The sequence below is a fragment of the Ovis canadensis genome, chromosome 9, assembly GCF_042477335.2.
Source record: "Ovis canadensis isolate MfBH-ARS-UI-01 breed Bighorn chromosome 9, ARS-UI_OviCan_v2, whole genome shotgun sequence".
NCBI lineage: Eukaryota > Metazoa > Chordata > Mammalia > Artiodactyla > Bovidae > Ovis > Ovis canadensis.
The window spans coordinates 38,675,439-38,700,774 of record NC_091253.1 but is presented as its reverse complement, the minus strand read 5'-3'; the positions used below and the strand labels follow the sequence as shown (position 1 = coordinate 38,700,774).

Here is a 25,336-nt window from a genome sequence, read left to right as displayed (position 1 = left end):
TCCTTTTGAACTTTTAAAGAAATACAAAATGAAATACTTTGGGGGTTTTTCACTATTTTAAACCAAAACATTAAGTGATTTTAAAAAATTCTGATCTGACTTCATGGGTGGTATGCAGTGATATGATACCTCTTTAGACAACTTCCAGCGAATTCCTTTATTGAATCATGAAATTTTATATACATGGTGGGAAAATGGGAGATACATATCAATTACATATCAGGAAAAAATACTTTAATAGTGTTGTTATATAGTGTATTGGCTAGTTCCAGTGGATCTTCATCTCTTACTGCTGACATTATCTCCAGTATTTGACTGAAACAAAACAAAAATAGATGGTTAAACTTCTAAGTACATACTGTGTTTTCAAGATATTTATCTTTTTCCACATAAATGAAAAGACAGTTTTAGCATCTTTAGCATAAAAAGCCTACCAACAGTATATATTAAAGTTTTCAGCAGTGTTCACAGAAAAGTTTACCTGCTAGGATATTTAAAACAAAGCAATTAGAGAGAAATTTCTGGGACAATCTTGCATTAACTAGAGCCAGGAACCAGGTTCAAGTAAATTATAAAGCCAGCCCATATTATGTGTCCCACAGTTGTGGAACTGGCCAGTGGAAATGAAGAGTCCTTTTAAATTGGGGCTCATTACACATTAGTGGGTCATGATGAACTTTTAAAAAATTAAAAGTACATTTGCAAGGGATAGTTCCATTTTTGTTCAGGTTATATTTATATATGCAAATATGTACCAAGTCACACAGTGTGGTATTGTGGGGATAGCAGTCAGAGTTTGAAAGCCATTGCTTAGAGAACTAGTTGTCAAGGGCAGCAACGAACTGCCGCATCATCACCAGCACAGTGACAGCAGAGGAAGTGAAGAACGTGTCACTTGGAAGTGTGTGGTTACGGGCGTGGGGGGTGGGGAGAGGGGCACTTTCTCTTCCTGTAGGTTTTGCCCCGCAACAGAAAGGTGCCAGTCTTCCACTTTCTTTGCCTAGAACGATGGTAATTATCAGTAGTGTTTTCTAGCTTTGCATGTAGACAGAATATTTCTTATGCATGAATTAGAAAATTCAGTTGAATTAAACATTTAAATATTCTTTGTCTTAAGCTTTTTGTTTCCCTTTATGGGTTTTTAAAATATGAACACCTAGAGGAATCAGAGACAGAGATTAGAGATTAACCGGAACTTTTAAGTTCTATAATAGTGACAAATGCTTTGTTTAACATATACGAAATGAAGTGACTATGAAATTTTTATCTGACAAAGTATGCTAAAAGTAAATCTATTACCATTTAAAGTGACACTAAAGACCCAGTTTTCTTAGCAAATTACAGAGTTTTCTTCTATTAACTACTTGGAATTGGAAATTAATACATAATACTGAGAAATCAGTATGATTCCTGCCACCAGTCTCCCTTCTAGTCTTTTCTCCACACGGATTGATTGATACCAGTTCAATAGCTTTCCTGCTTAAAATCCTCTGGGTCCTGGTAAAACCTAAACCACAGATGGTGGCACACGGGCCACGCTCTCTGGCCTATCCTCCCTATCACTTACTGAGCATCCTACTTTCTGCCACACTGCGGTCACAGTCCCCAGCTCTTCCCAGCCTGCCTTTGCTCAAGGTGTGTGTTTATCTCGGTCTGGTCTAACTCGCAGTCCAGCTTAGTAAACAGGTGAAATGCCACTTGAGTTAAGCACTCTATTTCCCCACAGGGCAGGCAGCTGCTCTGTCCTGTGTATGTTCCTACCCCTATAACAGCACTGCTGTCTTCGATTATACTTACTGTCTGCTTGTTTGCTCCAGGAGGATCTTTGTCAGACTTGTTTAATGCCTTACCCAAAGTGCCTGGCACAGTGGTACCTACTTATCTGGTCGGGTGAGGATGGGAACGGTCTTCATTTTTTCATGTGGCCTCAGTAACCTGTATCTCCCCTGATACTTGACAAGAGCTCCAGAATGTATTTCATGGAATGTACAATCTAAAGTGTGTGTGTGTTTGTGTGTGTGTGTGTGTGTGTGTGTGGCAGGGGGGTGGGGGGACTCTATTCAAATAATTAAAACATAAAACTGTTAATAGATGCTTTATTAGTAATTAGTATTTAGCATTAGACCAGAGGCAAGTTTATTTCTGAAATATAGTCTAATATTTTTCAGTTTGCAAATGTTTCTTTTCCCAAGGAAATAAAATTCTATAAAGTTCTGTACTTTTTTTTCAGTTGGAAAAAGGAAATCCTTTTGTTCAGGGCTTCCCTGGTGGCTCAGACGGTAAAGCGTCTGCCTGCAATGTGGGAGGCCTGGGTTTGATTCCTGGGTTGGGAAGATCCCTGGAGAAAGAAATGGCACCCCACTCCAGCACTTTTGCCTGGAAAAGCCCATGGATGGAGGAGCCTGATAGGCTACAGTCCATGGGGTCGCAAAGAGTCGGATGCAACCGAGCAACTTCACTTTCGCTTTCACTTTCAGAGGCTTAAAGAACAGTGTTATTTCTTAGGTTTATTCAAGCGTGAAATCATTTGGGTTTCCTGCTAAGATTGTATAACCATCAGCAGGAAACCTGCAAGATAACTGAACTTAAGCCAGGTAAGGTGATTCTATCTATGGACAGCTTTAAGAGCTTTCCCCCTCCCTACAAAATGACAAATGACCAGAATCACTTAAAGTTCTTACTGCTATAATAAAACCACTTTGGGTTGAGAGGGTATTAAAAAAAAAAAGCTGATACAAATTCCTCCAAGTCACTGCATTAAAATGGTCTTTGATAACTTCATTTGGATTTCACCCAACTTTAATTCTGTCCCTTGAATTCATTTTGTAAACAATATTGGTGATTGACTTTAATATTCTGAAGGCCATGAAAACAAGATACTTACATTATGTGGCAGGGTTCATTTCTGTCTTTCAAACAGTGCCCGTTTTCCCACTTTTTTTTGGTAGGAAATGAAGTTTTTATATATTTTGATCCAGCATGTGTACTTTTGACTCCACACCAAGGTGCATCTAAAGGTAAGCAAGGAAAGATTCTCAAAGATATTTACCTTTTTAAATTGTATGTTTTTTAGTGAATATTATCAAACTATTATATAAGCCATGATTCAGCTTAAATGGTAAAAGGCAACAGAAAACAGCTTTAAGTACAAGATAAAATCTTGAACTGTACAAATTATTTTAAAACCTTTAGTTCCTCTTTTCCCCCACTAACAATATGCTTTAAAAAAAATGATCTAAAGCTAAAACAAAATACAGTAGTAACATGAAAACGTTTAAGTTAAAACTTTTTTTGCCTCCACTGAATGTAAAACAGTGGCTTTTTTTTTTTTTTTTTTTGGCTGCACAATGTGACATGCAGGATCTTAGTTCCCTGACCAGGGATCAAACCCATGCCCCTTGCACTGGAAGCATGGAGTCTTAAACCACTGGACTGCCAGGGAAGTCCCCAGCTGTGCTTTGAATACTGGGATTATTTACTTACCCAACTCTCTAATAAAGAATTAAAATACACATTTTACAACCATTAATAATTTTCATAACTTCCCTAAGGAAATATTCCTGATTTCTTCAGAATGACTGTCTTGACTTTATTTAAAAACTTCATGTGTATAAGAAGAACCTCAAGTTCAGGCTATAGACAGAATTTTTAGCTCTGAACTTTGTATTTTGAGGCAACAGATTAATCTCTAAAATTCTTAAACCCAATTTGATTTAAATGTTTGAATTACTTTAAAAGTATTGTACAATTAAGCCATTGTATAAAAAAACTCAAATAGTTTTTGAACTCATTCTTGTTTAATAAAATACCTCCTTAGTTACCACATAATCTCACATTTCATTTTTAAATGCTTAGGCTTAGTCAAGCTTCTAAATTGAAAAAATCGCTTGCATGAATATTTTTCCATTACAACTCCCCAAAGACTTTCTGACAACTGCTGAGGTTTGAGCATGCTTTTCAAAATAAAATATTTGTTATTACTTTTCTCTAACTCTTGGGGGTATGGTTTAATACGAAAATTAAGTTCTAAAAGCATACTTACCAGTCTCAATCATTAATTTTTCACTAGGTATTGACTTTAGAACTTCTAAATTAGCTTCAGTTTTCAGTGAGCTTTAAAAAGAAAAGTTACTCATATGTAAGTGTATTTAATGAATAACAACTTTTTCATACTATCAGTTCAGTTCAGTCGCTCAGTCATGTCCAACTCTTTACGACCCCATGAATTACAGCACACCAGGCCTCCCTGTTCATCACCAACTCCCGGAGTTCACTCAGACTATAAACTTGTCTAAAACAGATTATAAAACTAACCCAAAATCCTGAAGGAAAACTTTGGTTGGCTACAATGGAAGTGTACTTTAGAAAAGTGTTTGCACATCCTGTCCTTATAGAATCCAGATTAAGATCTGTTCCAAGCAGATCTTACTCCGGGGGATGAACTCTTTTGGGGTGGGGGAGTGGGGGAGGGATGAAATTTTTTGTTTATCAGTTGATTATCCAATAACTTTCTCTAACTTTCTATAACCGTCTATGTTAATCTTTTAAAGATTTTCACTGCACCCCTCATTCCTCACCCTCCCAAATCTGGAAACTTGTATGATCTTCCATTACTCTAGACATTCTGAAACTTGATAATGTGTTCAGGCACGAAACTTTTTCATCCATTTAGGCAGTTGGAACCTTCTGATTTAGATTTTCCCCCATGCCTAACTCAGGGAAAATATGGAAAAACGTTTCCTCTTTCATTTTCTTTCTTCCCTGTGGGGCTTTCTTTAGTTAAGTTTAGGACTCCTGAATTGGTCTCCTAGGCCCTGCTTCTTTCATACCTCTTTTTCTGGGGGGTTAATTTTTCTGACTCTGAGACAGACTGGATATTGGTCCCAGTTCTCTCTCTGACAGAATTATGTATCTGGACCTTTGCCATGATTTCTTAGGAAGAAGGAACCTGAATCTGGCCATGACCTCAAGACTTGCTTTGACCAACAGGATGATAACAGCCAGAGGCTTGGAATGCACTTTTGTGATTTACAGTGGCACTCAGGATCTTCTGAGATTAATATGGACTAAGTAGCTGTTACCTAGGTGCCTAGGCGTCCAGAATGAAAACACAGGGTGAAGATCTGAACCCAACATGTACCCTGTGGCAGAGAGCTCACATTATCAATTAAACCTCACCTGATTCAGACCCATGAGTATTAAAGTTTAACGTAATATGCCAATGAGTTTTGGGAAGGTTTGCTATATAATGTGATGATGACGAATACTGTATGTTGCACTTTTTATTTCAAGACCTGTTATAACTATTTATGGAGTTTCAAATAGATACACAACTAGAATATATAGAACTCTGCCTGTACTTACTATCTAGCCCCATCAATTATCAATTCCTGATTGATCTTGTGCATCCACTTATCCCTACTAATAAGGAAAGTCCAAATGTAGTATGGATTCAACATTTTAACACATCTCTAAGCATAAGGACTTTTAAAAAAAAAATACGTATAAGAAAATCTAGTATTCAAATTGTCATACCTACTCCTTTTGTTTGACCTAGGGTTCAAATGAGGGACAAATATTATAGCTGGTCATCAGTGTTCTAAATTTCTTAACCTATTAAGTTATCCTGCATCTCTTTTATCCCCATAAAATATGTTGAAGACATCCAGTTATTTGCCCTGAAAATCTCCCCGTCCTGATTTCATCTGTGCATTGTCTTTTAGCAGGGTCCTGCATCCTCTGCATTTCTTCAAGGAGCTCTAAAGTGCAATCCAGAATCTTGACCGGATTCAAGTTGAATTTTATTTTTTTTGCAAGATTTTCATAGGTGGTAGTATGTATGATCTTCTGTCCAGAAGCACATAATATCTAGTTGTCCTTTAAGTCAGATGTGGATGCCCAATGCCTAGACTGATTAGTTCATAAGGAGTTGCAAAACGATGATACTATAATTCCATCAGCCTGTCATTTATTAGCTAGAATACCTGTATAAAGAGAAAATTTCTGTCTACTAGGTACTCAGTGGTAGAGGTAAATAAAAAAATCTTTTAAGTGTGTAGATTCCCTAGCTTCCTCCAGTGGTGCTATTAATTTTTAATCTTTTTCAAAAATTAAAGTTTTCAAGTTTTTTTAATCTTTAAGAAGCTCTTGTATTTTTCCTGTAGCATTCTGTTCATATTTTATAGATGCAACACCTCAAATCTTTACAGGATCTCTTTTAAAGTGCCTTTCCCTAAATAGTTTCCTCTAATGTTAATTTTTCTGTTTATCTAGGTCTCTTTCTTTCTGCTGGTTCACCTCATTTATCTGACGGTCCCCTGGTTATGTTTAAGGAAGCCTGGGTTGCCCATGCTGGGTTTCCTCTGCTCTTGTGTAAATAGGACTATTTTACTGCCAGCTCTCTGAATGGAGATTGTTCCTGGAAGCTCCTTGTGGGACAGGCCAGAACTGGGCATGTTGACCCACAATTTCATTTAAGGGTGCTGCTGCTGCTGTTGTGTCTGACCCTGCGACACCATGGACTGTAGCCTGCCAGGCTCCTCTGTCCATGGGATTTTTCTGGCAAGAATACTGGAATGGGTTGCCACTCCCTTCTCCAGGGCATCTTTCTGACCCAGGGATCAAACCCTTATCTCCTGCTTAGCAGCAGGATTCTTTACTACTGAGCCACCTGTAATGTACTATATAATTAATTAAATCATTGATTAAAATATAAAAGAAGCATCTAGGACATTTACTTAGGTCTTAATTCTAGAGCAAATAATTTCATGTTTCTATTCTCAAAAATGGAATTTAGTAAAAAAAAAATGAACTAAAACACTGAAGAGGGGAAGGAAGTCTTACTATTTCGCAATTTATTTACTGAGCTACACTGATATCCTGAGAAAAGACACTGGTAAAAACTCGCCAAATTAAAAAACTCATTTGGAAGAAACTGAGCCCAGGGACCCAGCATGCTAGTGGACTGGACTGGGTGCCTGAGGTTTAAGTGTATATAAAAGCAGGAAGGTCACAGAGTGAGGAAGAGCATAAAGTTCTCACACTGAGTAACTTTACACCTGTATCCTAACTTCTCTGCCTCCATTTCTTGGCCTACAGAGACGGAAGACGACTGTCATAGTGTGACCTTTCCCTCAGATGGATATCACTTATGTATATGTATATGCAATGCTGGGAACACATACATGTTTTAAAGGGATAAAATGATCCGAAAATAAACTGCATTGCTAGAGAAAGCTAGCTGCTGACCTCAGCAGAAAATTGTCTTCCATCACTGGAACACAGGACAGCAGTTTATAATTTTTGATCTTTAATTTGGAATAGTAACATACTATTTAATTTCTTACATTTATTACTAAAATGCACAGACCAAGATCAATCCAACACACAAGTTTTAATAAAACATTTAAATCTTTATCAGCATTTCACTGTAACACAATGTAAGGAATCTGCTTAATATAAAAGTTAAAAAAAAAATAAAAGCACTTAAGGACCTACCAACCATTAAACCCTATATAGAGACCCAAGTCCATCAAAGCAGCTGCTGCTTCCTTGGTACCATCAAATGAATGCACCTAAGGACATGAAGGTACAATTTTATTATAATACTTTTTCTTTAAAATTCTAAATAACCTTAATAAGGCTTTCTAAATAAAAATATAAATGCAATATGGATATTTACAAAATGGGATTTCAAAGGTGGCCACTACAGTTTTTATTTTCAAATCAAACTGCACAATTATAACCTGTCGTGTCCAATGTGCTGAGGAAAGGAGAAGGTTGCCTAAAATTTGTCTGTGGCTGTGCTGAGGTCTCTGTACCTCTAGGAAGGGGACTAGAGGGAGCCACATTCTAGGCAAGGCATAAGGAACAGGGGATATGTACACAACTGTTTAAAATTTTAGATGTTCACTTTTCTGTTAGAGGATACTTTCTTCCCTAAGAGAATTAAGAGACAAACTTTAAGATCTATAAAGAGATTGTAAGAACATCATTAAATTGTAAATTGTTACATAGTCTGTATCAGCTCAGCAAGCAAAATGCATTAAGATGGTCTTTTTCTCCTTCAAAAATAAAGGGGTTAAAGCAAAAAGTTTCACACTTTTGATATATTTGTTATTTGTGTAATCAAAACAATATATGAAATGACTCCTCTAAACACTGAACAAGTGATGTCATGTTAATACAAAATCTAGAGTCTGAACACACTGTGGATAATGTGTTTCTCAAAAATAAAGAAAACACAGCTGTTCAAAAGGGTTGGTTCTACCTCTCAGCATTTCCAGCTGACTAGAAACAAACAGCTTCTGATAGCACCAAGATAATTTGAGATACAACCCTCATAAACCATTGTAGAAAATTAGTTCTTTATTTGGAAATTTTTTTAATAAAGGTCAAACAGGTTGGAATTGTTGTTGCCTTTAACTTTTTTAAACTACAGCTGACCCTTTAACAACACAGGCCTGAACTGAGAAGGTCCAATTACATCTGGTTTTTTTCAACGGTAAATACTACAGTACCACATGATCCTTTGTTGGTTTAATCTGCAGATGCAGAACCATGAGGGCGATGCACATACACAGGCCTGACTGGCCGAGGCACACAGGGTCAGTGCCCCTAACCACCACCACACTGTTCAAAGGTCAACTGTATTATTGTTGCTGTTTAGTCACTAAGTTGTGTCTGACTCTTTTATGACCCCACGGACTGTATTCTATCAGGCTCCTCTGTCCATGGGATTTCCCAGGAAAGAATACCAGAGTGGGTTGCCATTTCCTTCTCCAGGGGATCTTCCTGACCCAGGATCAAATCCATGTCTCCTGCATTGCAGGCAGATTCTTTACCACTGTACCACCTGGGTATCCAACTATATTATGAAATCATCCAAATAAATTCTATTTATAAATAAAATGGTCTGAGAGGTAGAGCCTGAAGGTTGTTAAGTGACATTAATAATCTTAAGGGCATTAATGAAAGCCTCAATTCCCAAGGACAGCTTCTAAAGGACAAATTATAGCATCAGTAAAAGTACAGATGATGGCATCTGTATAAAGTACAGGACATGGTAAGAGTGGAACATCGACATTTTAGGAATCAGTGAACTAATGACCCATTGTATCTACTACTGTGGGCAAGAATCCCTTAGAAGAAATGGAGTAGCCCTCACAGTCAACAAAAGCGTCCGAAATGCTGCACTTGGATGCACTCTCGAAAGAATGATCTCTATTCGTTTCCAAGGCAAACCATTCAATACCACAGTAATCCAAGTCTATGCTCCAACCACTAATGCTGAAGAAGCTGAAGTTAAATGGTTCCATGAAGACCTACAAGACCTTCTAGAACTAACATCAAAAAAAGATATCATTTTCATTACAGGGGACTGGAATGCAAAAGTAGGAACTGAAGAGATATCTGGAGTAACAAGCAAGTTTGGCCTCGGAGTACAAAATGAAGCAGGGCAAAAGCTAACAGTTTTGCCAAGAGAACGCATGGGTCATAGCAGACACCCTTTTCCAACAACACAAGAGATGACTACACATGGACATCACCAGATGGTCAACACCAAAATCAGACTGATTATATTCTTTGCAGCCGAAGATGGAGACGCTCTATACAGTCAGCAAAAACAAGACCAGGAGCTGACTGTGGCTCAGATCATGAACTCCTTATTGCCAAATTCAGACTTAACTGAAGAAAGTAGGGAAAACCACTAGACCATTCAGGTATGACCTAAATCAAATCCCTTATGATTATACAGTGGAAGTCACAAATAGATTCAAGGGATTCAATCTGTTAGAGTGCCTAAAGAACTATGGACGGAGGTTTGTGACACTGTACAGGAGACAGTGATCAAGACCATCTCCAAGAAAAAGGAATGCAAAAAGGCAAAATGGAAGTCTTACAAATAGCTGAGGAGGCCTTACAAATAGCTAAGAAGAGAAGGCAAAAGGCAAAGAAGAAAAGGAAAGACATACCCATCTGAATGCAGAGTTCCAAATAATAGCAAGGAGAGACGATGAAGCCTTCCTACATGATCAGTGCAAAGAAACAGAGCAAAACAATAGAATGGCAAAGACTAGAGATCTCTTCAAGAAAATCAGATACCAGGGGAACATTTTATGCAAAAATGGGCACAATAAAGGACAAAAAACTGTATGGATCTAACAGAAGCAGAAGATATTAAGAAGCGGTGGCAAGAATACACAGAAGAACTATAGAGAAAAGATCTTAATGACCCAGATAACCACAACAGTGTGATCACTCATGTAGAGCCAGACATCCTAGAGTCCAAAGTCAAGTGGGCCTTAGGAAGCATCACTATGAACAGAGCTAGTGGAGGTGATGGAATTGCAGCTGAGGTATTTCAAATCCTAAAAGATGATGCTGTGAAAGTACTGCACTCAATATGCCAGCAAATTTGGAAAAAGCGGTGCCACAGGACTGGAAATGGTCAGTTTTCATTCCAATCCTGAAGAAAGGCAATGCCAAAGAATGGTCAAACTACCTCATGATTGCACTCATCTCACACGCTAGCAAAGTAATGCTCAAAATTCTCCAAGCCAGGCTTCAGCAATATGTGAACCAAGAATTTCCAGGTGTTCAAGCTGGATTGAGAAAAGGCAGAGGAAGCAGAGATCAAATTGCCAATATCTGCTGAATCACAGAAAAAGCAAGAGTTCCAGAAAACATCTGCTTTATTGACTACACCAAAGCCTCTGACTTTGTGGATCACGACAGACTGTGGAAAATTCTTAAAGAGATGGGAATACCAGACCACCTTACCTGCCTCCTGAGAAATCTGTAGGCAGTTCAAGAAGCAACAGTTAGAACATAGAACAACAGACTGGTTCCAAATTGGGAAAGGAGTACGTCAAGGCTGTATACTGTCACCCTGCTTATTTAACATACGTGGAGAGTACATCATGCAAAATGCCAGGCTGGATGTAACACAACTGGAATCAAGATTGCCGGGAGAAATATCAATAATCTCAAATATGCAGATGACACCACCCTTATGGCAGAAAGTGAAGAACTAAAGAGCCTCTTGATGAAAGTGAAAGCAGAGAGTGAAAAAGCTGGTTTAAAACTCAACTTTCAAAAACTAAGATCACACCATCCGGTCCCATTACTTCATGGCAAATAGATGGGGAAACAATGGAAAAAATGACAGACTTTATTTTTTGGGGCTCCAAAATCACTGCAGATGGTGACTGCAGCCATGAAATTAAAAGACGCTTGCATTTGGAAGAAAAGCTATGACAAACATAGACAGCATATTCAAAAACAGACATATTACTTTGTCGACAAAGGTCCAACTACTCAAAGCTATCATTTTTCCAATAGTTGTGTATGGATGTGAAATTTGGATCATAAAGAAAACTGAGCACTGAACCATGATGTTGGAGAACACTCTTGAGAATCCCTTGGACTGCAAGGAGATCAAACTAGTCAATCCTAAAGGAAATCAGTCCTGAATATTCACTGGGAAGACTGATGTTGAAGCTGAAACTCCAATACTTTGGCCACCTGATGCAAAGAACTGACTCACTGGAAAAGACCCTGATGCTGGGAAAGATTGAAGGCAGGAGAAGGGGACAACAGAGGATGAGATGGCTTGATGGCATCACCAACTCAATGGACATGAATCTGAGCAAGCTCTGGGAGTTGGTGATGGACAGGGATGCCTGGCGTGCTGCAGTCCTGGACACGACTGAGTGAGTGAACTGACTGACTGAAAGGACCGATGAAAACGCAGGATGGTAACACCAGAGCAGTGCAGAAAACGCGCATATCACTAGTAGTATGAACTAGGAAGCAGAGGCTAAAATCTTGAGAAAATATACACAAAACTATCAAAGCAATGCAATGTGGGCATACAGTATGCGCTCCTTGCCAGCTCCACCTCCTTCTCTGGCACAGTATAACTATGGGATTTCATACACCTGGATAACAGCTTTGCTAGAGATCGGTGAGTCTCCCCTAAAATTCTATGTGAAAATTGTACAGATGAGCATTTCTCTGAGGCAATTTTCAAAGGAGTCTATGATTCAAAACAAAAAATCACTGCTATGGATATCCGAGCTAAGGGTAAGATAATATTTATGGAACTGAATGACCACAGCTCACAGATGCAAACTACAGAAATGAGAATGTCTCTAATCAGAGTGACAATAACAAACAAATACAGTTACAAGAAATTACTGCAAAGCTGAAAACAGTACTAAAATATTTTAAAATATTATTAAATTTATATTTTGCTCAAAATTTAAATGGAAAAACACTGAAGAATGGCTGAGGGAAGAAGCCGAGAAAAAGATCACACAGACTATTACAAGGTGTAGAACTGAATTCATGGGATTTTCTTGTGAACAGAATTCTGTACTCATTCTTGGACTCTGAACAAAGTAAATGCAACTAAAACAGTCTGGTTTATATTTACACCTTATCTGGTCCATAGATTCAACAGTAAATTTACATGCACTCAATTAATTTGAGAGAGAGCAGAACCTTAGTAACTGTATTGCTGACATCTACATTACTTTATAGTGGCCAACCTTAATAACCAAGGCGCTTTTGTGAATCATTTATTAAAAGTAATTTCTATACTTACCACTCCACCTACACACCGATCTCTATTTCTTCTCATTATGTCTGTGAATTTAAAACAGAAACAACTTTTAGCAAATAGCGTGATTTCTGCAAATTCTTACATGATATTAGCTTTAGCTCACCCAAAAATTCAGCATGTGAGTTCCGACAATGAAGAAACATGGGTAATTTCGTTTGTTCTGACAGTTCAAACTGTTTTTCAAAATACCTGCATAATGCAAAAAAAATTTTTTTTTCCTAAGAATTTTATTTTAGCATGAGAAAGATAATTGTCAAATGATTTTTAAGTTAAAGGACTTTTATTCTCTAGAAATTATAGAACAGAAATAGTGAATTCAGGCATTTAAAATACATCAGACCTACCCAAAGGCTTTTATAAAGACTCCCTAAAGGGTTACTTGATTTTCTGGGATTACACAATTATTTTCAGAAATGTCTGTTAGTTTTTCCATTATAACTGCCAGGTAATTAGGTAGTTCTTTACCATCTCATTGCTGGAAGTAAAGAGCTATATAAGGTTTAAGTATACAGTGATGGGGACTGTTTTCCCAAATAATTACTTTTTACTAGCTTTCTGACTAAATCCCAACAAATGAAGTGGACACCCTCCTAATACCCATGGATCCCTTCCCCAAAGCAGGTGTTGGTGGCAGAAGAGACACGGCCAGCCCCTTGTCCCCAAAGCTGGCTGATCACCTCCAGTGGGAATCAGTTCACCCCAGGGAGAAGCCAGGCATTACACTCAGTGGTTTTCATGTGCTGTTATACAAGAAGTTACTGCCACTGAGCAAAAAGGAGTCCCTGAAAAAACAAGGCAGAGGATTTATTAAACAAATGAACATAAAAACTGAAATATTCTTTTTAAGAAAAATGAAAACTACATGAAGTGGCAGTCCTGAACATTTTAGAGGACTTTAGAAAAAAGTTTTTCAAGCGCCTCATACCATTATAATCCTCAAAGTAACCCTAGAATAGGAAAGAGCTGATGTCAGAGAGGGTATAAGGCCTTGTCTAAGATCACAACAACACAGGAGGCTTTCAAGAAGCCTCTTCCTGTTCCCAGCATATGATGACAGTATTGCAGGCATGACAGGCTGGAAGCTCTGGTCCCCTTTCATTTCAGTGGTGGTCTCTCTTGGTTTCATTAATGGTCGTGCAATTTAAGCTAAACCAGGAGTTACAGACAAGGGTTTAGCTTTTATTAAGGTGCTTGGAAGAACAATTTTTCTATTTAACTTAAATCTCCTTTGCTGTGTTTTCCTATATCCCATCTCCTGGAAATGCCAGACAACTATTTTCCTAGAGCACCTCCTTTGTAAAACTCTTGACAGTCTTCAGTTTTAAAATCAGAAATAGAAATGTACTTCTCAAAGAAACAGTCATCCTAAAGTTGGTGGTCTATGTATTATCCATCATTTTTTTGTTTTTTGTTTCAGATTCTGCTGGACTAGAATAAGTAAAAATACTTTCAGTTAATTAGCATAGTGCTGAAACTTCACAGTGTAGGAAACATAAACAAACACTTGGAAGAAAAAAATATTTTAATAATTACTACTAGTCATTACTTCCATAACCTCTAAAGTAATTCAAATGTCAGCAGTGAAGTGTTCTCCAGTCATTATGTCAACTTTACTCTGTATCTGGCTTCTGGCTACACACAGCCACACAACCAAGACACAGATTTACAGAATCTAATGATCAGCTTGGAAATAAGCCTTCCTATCCCAGACGAGGCAAAAGTACAATTTATGAAAATAACAGATGCCCAAACATGTACCTACAGGGATTTTATATACTTTGAGGAAAGAAAGGTCAATGTGCTCAAGCTAATAACTAGGTGTTATATAAGAAAACTAAGAGGTAAAACATCATTCCTAATAATACAAATTGAGGATAATTGGTACTTAACATATTGGCTTTAAAGGAAAAGCAACCCACAGTGGTAATGAAATAACAGAAGCTAAAGGGCAGGAAGTGGCATCTATTAAGAGACTTCTCTGCTTCTTTTATTTAGGGTTTTTAAAAATTCAGAAATGGGAATTAATCTTTACTTGAGTTAGATTTGCTCTTTTTAGCAAAGTTTCAATTTGCTTCTGGTTGTAGTACTGCTTCTTTGATTTTAGGGTCGACAAGAACTTGCAAAGTTCAACTTCAGAGTACCAGTAATTATTATAGACATATCTTGTTTTATTGAGCTTCTCAGATACTGGTTTTTTTTTTTTTTTTTTTTACAAATTGAAGGTTTGTGGCAACTCCACATGAAACATGTCTATTGGCGCCATTCTTCCAATAGCATTTGCTCACTTTGTGTCTCTGTCTCACATTTTGGTAATTCCTGTAATATTTCAAACTTTTTCATGATCATATCTGTACTGTATTGTATTACCGTACTTTCATGATTGGATCTGTGATCAGTGATCTTTGATCTCACTATAATTGTAGTTTTGGGGTGCCACAAACCTTGCTCATACCAGACAGCAAAGCTGATCAACAGTGTGTGTCCCCTCGTCTCCCTTCCTCTCCTTGAGCCTCCCTGTTCCCTGAGACACAACAGCATTGAAATTAGGCCAACTAATAATCCAACGAATGGCCTCTGAGTGTTCAAATAAAAGAAGTGTTTCGGGTCTCCCACTTTAAACCAAAATTTAGAAATATTTAAGATTAGCAAGGGAGGCACTTTTAAAGCCAAGACAGACCAAAAGCTAGGCCTCTTGAGCCAGTTAGCCAAGTTGTAAATGCCAAGTTAAAGTTCCTAAAGGAAACAAAAGTGCTATTCCCCTGAATACACAAATGATAAGAAAGCAACACAGCCTTACTGCTGACATGGAGAAAGTTTTAGTGGTCTAGATATTAGATCAAACCAGCCATAACATCCCCTTAGCTAAAGCCTGATCCAGAGCAAGATCCAAATTAACTTCAGTTCTGTGCAGGCTGAGAGAGGTAAGGAAGCTGCAGTAGGAAAGTCTGAGGCCAGCAGAGGCTGGGTTTGTGAGGTTTAAGAAAAGAAGCCATCTCTATAACATAAAAGTACAAGATGAAGTTTGGGGTGGCTGCAGCAATTCTAAAATAAGACAACCAAGAAGTTTGGTTTAAAGGCGGTTTAAGAGGGAGGGGACATATGTGTATCTATGGCTCATTCATGTTGATGCATGGCAGAAACCATCACAATATTGTGAAGGAATCATCCTCCAATTAAAAATAAATTTTTTTTTAAAGTGCAAAGTGAAATACCAAGTGTTCGTGTAGAAGGCGCAGCAAGGTATCCAGAAATCTAGTGAAGATAATTAACAAAGGTCACTATACTCAACAACAGATTTTCAATGCAGATGAAACAGCTTTACGTTGAAAAAAGATACCATCAAGGCCTTTCATAGCTAGAGAGAAGTCAATGCCTGGCTTCAAAGGATACACTCACACATCTTGTCAGGGGCTAATGCAACTAGTGACTTTTAAGTTGAAGCCAATATTCATTTACCAACCCCAAAATCCTAGGACCCTTAAGAATTATGCTAGGACCTCCCTGGTGGGCCAGTGGTTAAGACTCTTTGATTCCACTGCAGGGTGCATGGGTTCGATCCCTGGTCAGGGTAGTTCCTCATGCCACATGATGTGGCCAAAACAGTGTGTGGGCGGGGGGTGGGAAGGGAAAGGAGAAAAAAAGAATTATGTTAAAAATCTACTCTGCCTATGCTCTCACTGACGATGCACCCATTCACCCCAGAGCACTGATGGGGATGTACAAAGAGATTCATGTTGTTCTCATGCCTGCTAACACAACATCCATTCTGCAGCTCATCGATCAAGGAGTAATTTTTACTTTCTAGTCTTATTACTTAAGAAAAACACTTTGTAAAGTTATAGCTGCCATCCATTCCTCTGATGGATCTGGCCATAATAAACTGAAAACCTGGAAAGGATTCACCATTCTAGATGCCATTAAGAACATTCATGATTCGTGGGAAAAGGTCAGAATCTCAACATTACCAGGAGTTTGGAAGAAGTTGATTTCAACCCTCATAGATGGCCTTGAGGGGTTTAAAATTTGAGTGGAGGAAGTAACTACAGATGTGATGAAAACAGCAAGAGAACCAGAATTAGAAGCAGGGCCTAAAGATATGACTGAACTGCATAATCTTATGATAAAACTTTAATGGATGAGAAGTTGCTTCTTATGGATGAGCAAAGAAAGTTGTTTCTTGAGATGAAATCTATTCCTGGTTAAGATGCTGTGAAGAGTGTTGAAATGACATGACATAAACTTAGTTTGATAAAGCAGTGGCAGAGTTTGAGAGAACTGACTCCTATTTTGAAAGGTTTTACTGTGGGTATAATGCTACCACACAGCACTGCATGCTACAGAGAAACAATTCATGACGGGAAGAGTCAATCAATGCAGCAAACTTCATTGTTGTCTTATTTTAAGAAATTGCTGCAGCTAACACCCTGATCAGTTAACAACCATCAACGCTGAGGCAAGACCTTCTACCAGCAAAAAGACTGGCTGAAGTCTCAGATGATGGTTAGCATTTTTCAGCAATGAAGCATTTTTAAAGTCTGTGTATTGTTTTTTAAGACATAATCCTATCACATACTTGACAGACTACAATACAGCATAAACCTAGCTTTTATATGCACTGGGAAACTAAAACATCCCTGTGACTTGCTTTGTTGTGATGGTCTGGAACTGAACCCCTGGTATCTCCAAGGAATGCCTGTAATTTGGCTTGATGTAAATCCAAAGACCCAAGCATTCCAGCAGTACACCTTAATCCAGTGTTAATCCTGCCTCAGCCAAAGGGGAGAGTGAGACACTCCATGCCATCAGCCCTTAGAGCCCCAAATGATTATTTTGAAATTCTGTCTGATGTCTGATTAAATACCACTGCACAGTATCAACATTCTAAAATCCCAAGAAAAATGCCCAAAGCAAATTCCTCCCACTCAAATGAACATAACTCTTAACCTGCAACAAAGAAAGGAGTGTAGCACCAGGCAAAGCAACCGAAAATGCAGGGTATGCTTAAAGGCTAATCTTTCCATATCTAGATCAGGCCTTTTCCTTATCTACTTGCTTTTCTTTTCTTCTCTTTAAAAAAAAAATTTCAAAAGCCCCAAACAAAAACTACAGCCAGTGTCTTCTTTTAGGATGGCAATATTTCTAACACTTATTCAGTACTGACTCTTTGTCGGGCACAGCACAAGGGACTTTACATACTAAGTGTTAAGAAAGGTAGGCACAGTATCCCCGTTTTAAAGATGAGGAAATTGAAATTTACAAAGGAAAACACCAAAAGGCAGATATGATTCAAACAAAGATCTGTTGATTCAAAAGGACTTAAATACTACGTTATCTATTGCCTTTTTTTGGTTTGTTTTTTCAGATATTTTGTCTACTGCATAATAGCACGTTTGTTTGTTTTTTTTTTTTTTTGGTATTGCCTCCTTCCTAATCCATTATACTAACTTATTTTCTGTTTGTCTCTTCTCATACATCATTTTCCTGACTATACACTTTTACTTTAAAAAGCAAAACAATGACAAACTGCACACTAGTAATTGTGTAAGATGGACAACTGGCATATGTAAGCACAGACCAAAGTCTAAATTCTTCCAACAGACTCAACAGTAAAAGCTGAATTATAAACTTTTTACCCATGATGCTCTATAGGAATCAAAAAGATGCCTCCCTCATTATTAAAAATTCTGTGCACATTTACATCGTGCTCAGAGTACTGTGCTAGGTGGCATAGGAGCTAGAACGTGAGGAAGACTTGGTCTGTACCTTTGAAGAACTCAGACGCTAATGTGGTGTGGGAGTGGAAGGGTTAACACAAACCCACTTATTACAGTGTGAGAAATGTTGAAACAAGGACAGAGTGCTATGCGGCAGAGAATCAGAGTGATGCTGTAGGTACACCTTATGGGAAAAGAGGAAGCAAAGGTAGATAACACAGGTATCTGTTTCTACAACAAGTGTCATTTTTTTTTAACTGTCATTTGATGTTTTATAAGAAAATGAAATCTCAAACTGAACTGCCCATCTATTTAAAATTTCTATGGTACTTTAGTTTGTCCTTAGCTTTACCTGCTCTGGAAGAGGCCTCAGTCATATCCTGTCACCTTAGCAAAGCCATCTGACTGCCCCAGAAAGTGAGTCCTTCCCTCTGCTGTTCACATACTTTCTGATAGCTTTTCCAACCAATTTAATTATTTACGTCCTCTATTGTCTGTAGAGGCATGAGAACCAAGTCTTTTTTAAAATTTTTATGTTTTAATTGGAGGACAATTACAATATTGTGATGGCTTTTGCCATATTTATTCTTCTTTGTATCAGACTGAGGAGACACTTGATAATCATTTACTTAACCAATGGAATTCAACTCTCTCTTACAGGACAACACCTGGACAACTGGCATGTGTGCTGAAGCATAAACTGTATGTTGTTGTTTAGTCGCTAAGTCATGTCTGACTCTTTTTGACCCCATGGACTGTAGCCTGTCAGGCTCCTCTGTCCATGGGATTTCCCAGACAAGAATGCTGGAGAGGGTTGCCATTTCCTTCTCCAGGGGATCTTCCCAACACAGGGAAGATCTCAAACCCTTGTCTCCTGCACTGGCAGGCGGGTTCTTTACCACTGACCCACCACAGAAGCCCATGTGTATGCAGTGCTATACACACACAGTTTTTAAGTTCTGATCTTAAGATGATGGTGAAGTATCCGCAGAGCTGATACTATCAGTGTTTTCATGTAACACACACAAAAATCAGGTTTAAAGCACTTCGGCTGCGTATCAGAATCAGCTGGTGTCCTCTGGATGAAGTCATGGGCAAGGAATCTTGGGGGACTCTGCCACTGCCCTTGATGATCACACCACACGATCTGTTCACTTCCTGAGGCTCATCTTGACCAAAAACCGCCATGCAAGTGGAGGTATTATGACCTGCAGGCTTAACCTAAGAAACTATTATAGACAACTGTTCCTCTATTTAAGTGTGAATATGTGAACTTCTAAGGTTAAGCGAACTGACCTACATGGTATTCAGGAGAGGTACAGAGATTTAGTAATCCTACCAGTAATCAGTCAATGTCCCTGAAAAAACACAGCAAATAACATGCTACCAACTAAACAGCTCTGAAAGGCTCTATTACCGTGAAGCCTGAAAGGAAGGGTCCATAGAACATTATCCCATGGTGTCACATGGTTATGGTCCTTCAGGAATTCTGGACCCTGGAGTCCAGGGTACGACAGACTCACTGTCAGTCTGCTCCTCACCGCAGGCACTTCACATGGACCAGACACACTGGGGCTGCCATGTGTAGGCAGGGGAGGGCAGGAGGAAGCACACTTCTGGCAGGCATAATTTACAAAGTCCCTTCAGGCCATCAAGCACTGGCGTAACCCAAGATCATATGACAAAAATGGTTATTAAATATTATGAGCAAGCTAGGCAGTATCTTAAGAGAGAATTTGATCCAGACTCCTCTGTCTTGTTTGAGAACCTAAGCAGGATGAAGGGCTGTTTATTCTTAAATGCTCAAGGAGCAGATATTATACCTTATTTATAGTTCTGTATACTATGAGTTCCCAGCAGGTTCTGGCACATACCACTCCATAAATATTTGCTGAATAGATGAATACCTAAATTAGCCTCCTCCAGAAGCTCAATCTGTTTTACCATCTGATAATTAATACACTGTACCTGAAACTCAACAAAATGCCTAGGTCCTAAATTAAGCCCATGACACAATTTTTCTTTGCAGCCTTCAACACAACCCAACAGTCTGGCGACAGGAACTCCAACTAACAGCTATAGGCAATGGTATTATGGAGGTCTCTGAAGCTTGTGAGCTTGGCGTTTTCTCAGAAGACACCACTCTCAAGATGGCTCCTACAAAAGGATTCTCAACTTCCAATCACAATATCCAAAGCCCAACAAGAGTGAAATATGCTTTTGTAACTTTGGTAATTGACCCTATACTCTTTTTTAAAAATATCTTTTACTCTTAAGTCATATGCCCCACAACTGAATTTATTTCACTGGAATGGTTCATGTATGAATGCACTTATTATCAAACAAACAAAAATCAAAAGTCTAGCCTGTAAAAATCATCCCTGTTTCTAATAAATTAGATGGTTAAACCAATAGGGAACTGCATTCTTCAACCCCTCACAAATTCCATACAAGTGTGCTTGGAATCTGTTTTGCTTAACTTCTCATATACAAAGGAAAAAAAACCAAAAAACTCTGAAGCTTAACCTAACTACATTCTGAACTGATAAAAACTGTTTAAAAAACCACCCCTAAGTTTTTACAAAAATTTCTAAAGACAATAAATTTCCTTACTTGAGCTGAGTATCTTTGGAACAAAACTGTAGTCGGTCAAAATCTTTAAAAGATAAAAAAGAATCAAGAATTACTCATGATTTGTAAAGAACAAATCAGCTATTTTCAAACTGAGTCACACGAACAGGGTGCGTTGACACTGACCAAGTCCACATTCCCCTACTGCTACAACTTTCCCCTTGTTGCTTTCAGCAAGATTCAGCAACTCCATCAGGTAATGGTCAGGGCCATTCTCCTCGAATTCATCACATCTTGTAGGATGACACCCAACGGTGCTGAAAAACATATCTAGCACAAAACAATGCTCAGGGTTATTTTCAAAGTATTTTTCCCATATTTATATTTAATATGAAAAAATATCACATAATTTCAACTGGTCCATTTTTAACAATACCCATAAACTAGTCAAACTATCCGAAATGCACTAGATTAATCACATAAGAATTTCTGGAATACTAATGCCATTTTTGGACATGAATATGAAAACTGCTTTAACATGCAGAGGAGTGGAAGAACTGAGAACTTTTAAAAGCCTATCTGTTTGTGGATAACAAGTAAGGAAGGTAATACGGAAGTAATATTATGTATGGAAGGAAGTATGGAAGGTAATATTCTTATACACATCAAAAGTCTCTGGGAAGATGTTTTTAGGACTTTAATCACTAAAGTGTCAGTGAATCCTGAAGTATGCATTTTCAAAGATTTCAATAAATAACAGCTTTTAATGAATAAATCAGTATTTTGAAAAATAACATGGAATGCCTAATTCTTTAGTGTCAAGCACATGAAGTATGCTCCTGGCCCCTCCCCAGCAAAAACAAACCACAAAAAGTTTAAGTAAATAAACGTCAGATAAAGGAGGGTGTTTTATGTAACTAGGGTTCTTGTAGGAATCAACTCTGAAACTTTATGTTCATATGCCTGTATTTATTTAGTCTATAAGGTGAGCCTATGAAGGGCTATATACTATATTATTACTTGCATTCCTGGGGCCTTGCACAGTGTCTCTGATCTACATGATAAATATTTTAATAAACGATCTTTTGTAGCTTAAGTTAAAGAGCAAATAAAAAGCAACTCATATCTTAAACATATTACAGTATACACACAAAAATTCTGTATCAGGAATATCTGAGGTTAAATTCTATGCCTAGTGAACTTAATTCTCATTGACTGAAATCTTAAAATAATCCTTATTATATACAAGAGGGCTCATCTGATATGACAGTGGGCACTTTGAATTTTTTCATCTTAATCATGTCCCACTGAAATCAGTCTCTCTTCCTGCTGTTACAGTCATGATCTGCTGTATCTGTACCTGAGGCAGTTCTCAGAAAGACTTCTTCAAAATAACTTAATTCACATTGTGGGAGGTAAAAGTAACATGAGGATACCATTTGTTTGTGCCAAATGCAGTGCATCTTTACTGTCTTGTAGATTTCCACCTGTAATCATAAACTGAAACAGAAAGGAATAAAATAAGTCCACTTTAACAGAGTGTCAACAAGTTTCCCAAACATGCTTTCCTGCCTTTTTTCCCAAAATGCTTCTCTCTCTTCGACTGTCACACACCAACCTGCAGAACTCACCTGGTCACTTTTTAAAACTGAGGTTTATTTAACTTACAAGCAGTAGCTACCAAGTGCTCTGATATCATACTATGGAACTTAAATCTGTGTGTGTGTGTGTGTATAGTTTATTTATTCATTATTTTTATTTTTGGCTGGGCTGGGTCTTCATAGCTGTGCAGGCTCATTATTTTTATTTTTGGCTGGGCTGGGTCTTTGTACCTGTGTGGGCTTTTTTCTAGTTATGGTGAGCGGGGGCTACTCTCCGGTTTTGGTGCTGGGAGTCTCTCATTGTGGGGGACTGTCTTGTTGCAGAGCATGGGCTCTGGTGTGTGTGGGCTCAGTAGTTGCAGCTCCCAGCTCTAAAGCACATGCTCAACCAGCGGTTTAGCTGCTTCACGGCATGTGGGATTTCCCAGATCAGGGATCAAACTTTTGTCTGCTGCACTGGCAGGTGGATTCTTTACCACTGAGCTACCGAGAAGCCTTATGGAACTTAAATCTTATTCCCTATGCTCATGTGTGGGCTAGCTTGCTCCTTTAAAAAATACCAGTTAAAGAGAAATATCTATTCAAACAATTTGACATTGAGCTAAAATTCATTTGCTTAGAACTCTCTAAAAGTAGTAGGAATTCTCCTGATTATCAAATTACCATAAAAATTAGTGTTCTCTCAGTTGCTTGAAATGTTGCACACAGTATAAAAGCTAAACACAGTGATTAGAGATATATCTTTTTGATGACTGCTTACTTCTAACCAAAGCTAAATTATGTTATAAAATCTACTAATAGTTGCCTCTTAAAAAACCTGGTAATTCAGATGGGTTTTAAAAAAACTTCAAGAAGACTTGGCCATTTACTACATTTCTGATCGCATCGAAGAACCACCCACAAGGTATGTGTCACTTAAACTGATGAGAACATAATATTTTGATATTTTATTTCATTAACTTGCTAATATGACAATACCTATGACAAAATGCTAAGTGTAGCATTGGCTCTTTCTCATCTGCAGCATTTTCAACCAAAATTTAGTTGTTTTTTAAATAATAACAAAAATGAAATGTTACCTTTTTAACACCAATCTGAACAGCTCTCTCTATTACGTCTCGTAAGTCATCTGCAAGAGATGAAGCCCACATTAAAATCTGGTAAATAAGAACTCACTTACCTATAATTTAATTATCCTATATTAAAAGAATACATAGAAATCACAGTTACTAAGTCAAAGTCAAATCAATACTATTTGATAAGTGCTTATCATATAATAAGACCTAGCAATACCTTAAAAAAAAAAAGAAACCCATATAAGGCAAAATAGGTGAACTGTACTTGTTTTGTTGACCAAAAGGGTGAAAAGTCTGTTTGGGTTTATGGTTTGCTTTTTTTTCATTTAGAAGCTTTTATTTCAATGATGAAAAAAAGCAGTAAATGGAAACTATACTGATTTACAGTAGGCATGCATCTCTACCTGATACTGCTGTTAGTTTCTGACTGGCCCAAATCTTAACTTTCTCATTTAGGCACATCTTTATAAATTTTTTTGGACCCTGATATTCATGGTAAGTTAACTTCTTCCTTGTGGCAGTTTAGTATGAAAATTATGTTCACTGGCTAGCTTCCTTTAACTAAAGGCCTCTAGACTCTCAGGCAACCTGTCCTAGCTTGAGACCATACTTTATATAGATATTTAAGTGAACCACAGTATAAGGGAGGGAGATAATCCAGAAAGTTGGAATGTACTGTATGAACATACCATACATTTTTGCCATCACCCACAGTCAAACACTAGATAAGGAGGCCTACAGTTAAGCAGCAAATTACTCTTCCCAGACTGCTGCCCTGAGACACAAAGATGTACACTGGTATCCCCAGAAATCTGAAATGAACCCACACAAAAAACAAATTAACAGATTATTACCTATGTGGTCCCACTGTCAAATTATAGAGCAATTCCACTATTAAAATTATAAGAAGCAGTTAACGGGACTACGAGAAAAGCATCGTCCCACATACAATAATATTCATCTAGTAGTTTTCCACTCATCTATCAGTTGTTGTCCCAAGATTAGCATTAAAAAAACCACCCCAAACACATCTCTCAAATCCCCGCCCACAAACAAACATTGGTCTTTGTTCATTCTGAGAGGACAGGATGTCCCAAGAGTGACGAAGGTGGGAGCCAATTCCCCTACAGTCTTCTTCAACCATCCCATCAACTGCTCTTCATTTCTTGAACTACCTTTATTTTCCAAAGAGGTAATGCTGAGGTCAGTCAGAAAGGCTTTCTGAGAAGCCTGCCTTGGATTTCTGCGTCTGCTCCAGTCGTTTCACGATGAACCGGCTTGTATCAATGAAGCGCTCAACGCAGTTCACGAGACAGGCCTCAGCCCGGCTGTCCAACTTTGGTCCAGGCTTGTCTACGCACTTCTCCCAGCAAAGTTCCGTCATCTGGTGCACCAGCTGCTGGAAGCGCTGCTTCTGGGTCTCCACCTCGATGAAATGCTGCAGCCGCGGGTCAACTGAGCCCATACCCGACGCGGAGGGATCCATCCCAGCGCCGCCCCGCGGACGGAGACAAACGCCGCGGCAACTCACCGACTTTCATGTGCCTCCGCGGCGGAACCGGAAGCACGATGGCTTGCCGTTTACGCATATGGGTATCTCAACTTCTATGTTTAAAGCTGTAAACTTTGTAGCATTTTGTGACAATAGCTATTTTACACATGTTCATGATCGTGGTTTACCAATATAGCTGATACGGGTTTCACTTTGTTTATAGTTTTAGCCAAGACGCACAATAAATCCTTTAA

The 25,336-nt window shown here is 38.2% G+C and overlaps 1 protein-coding gene and 1 pseudogene across 4 annotated transcripts in view; both read right to left on the bottom strand.

The window, feature by feature from the left end:
- Positions 1-132: 132 nt before the first annotated feature.
- Positions 133-25,076, bottom strand: LOC138929713 (mitochondrial import inner membrane translocase subunit Tim8 A pseudogene; annotated as a pseudogene).
- TATDN1 (TatD DNase domain containing 1) overlaps positions 133-25,336 on the bottom strand; it is a 30,851-nt gene continuing 5,647 nt past the window's right edge. For 2 of the 4 annotated variants that reach the window (XM_069599910.1, XM_069599911.1), the window contains exons 3-12: positions 23,594-23,643; positions 22,350-22,413; positions 21,100-21,243; positions 20,956-20,998; positions 12,732-12,817; positions 12,611-12,651; positions 7,498-7,574; positions 4,043-4,113; positions 2,885-3,011; positions 133-315 (exon numbers count right to left, since the gene is read on the bottom strand). In XM_069599910.1, coding sequence (XP_069456011.1) covers positions 213-315; positions 2,885-3,011; positions 4,043-4,113; positions 7,498-7,574; positions 12,611-12,651; positions 12,732-12,817; positions 20,956-20,998; positions 21,100-21,243; positions 22,350-22,413; positions 23,594-23,643 — 806 coding nt within the window. In that variant the 3' untranslated portion in view covers positions 133-212. Of the gene's footprint in view, positions 316-2,884; positions 3,012-4,042; positions 4,114-7,497; positions 7,575-12,610; positions 12,652-12,731; positions 12,818-20,955; positions 20,999-21,099; positions 21,244-22,273; positions 22,414-23,593; positions 23,644-25,336 lie in introns of all 4 variants that reach the window. The other 2 variants (XR_011258970.1, XM_069599912.2) reach the window with 2 other exon arrangements.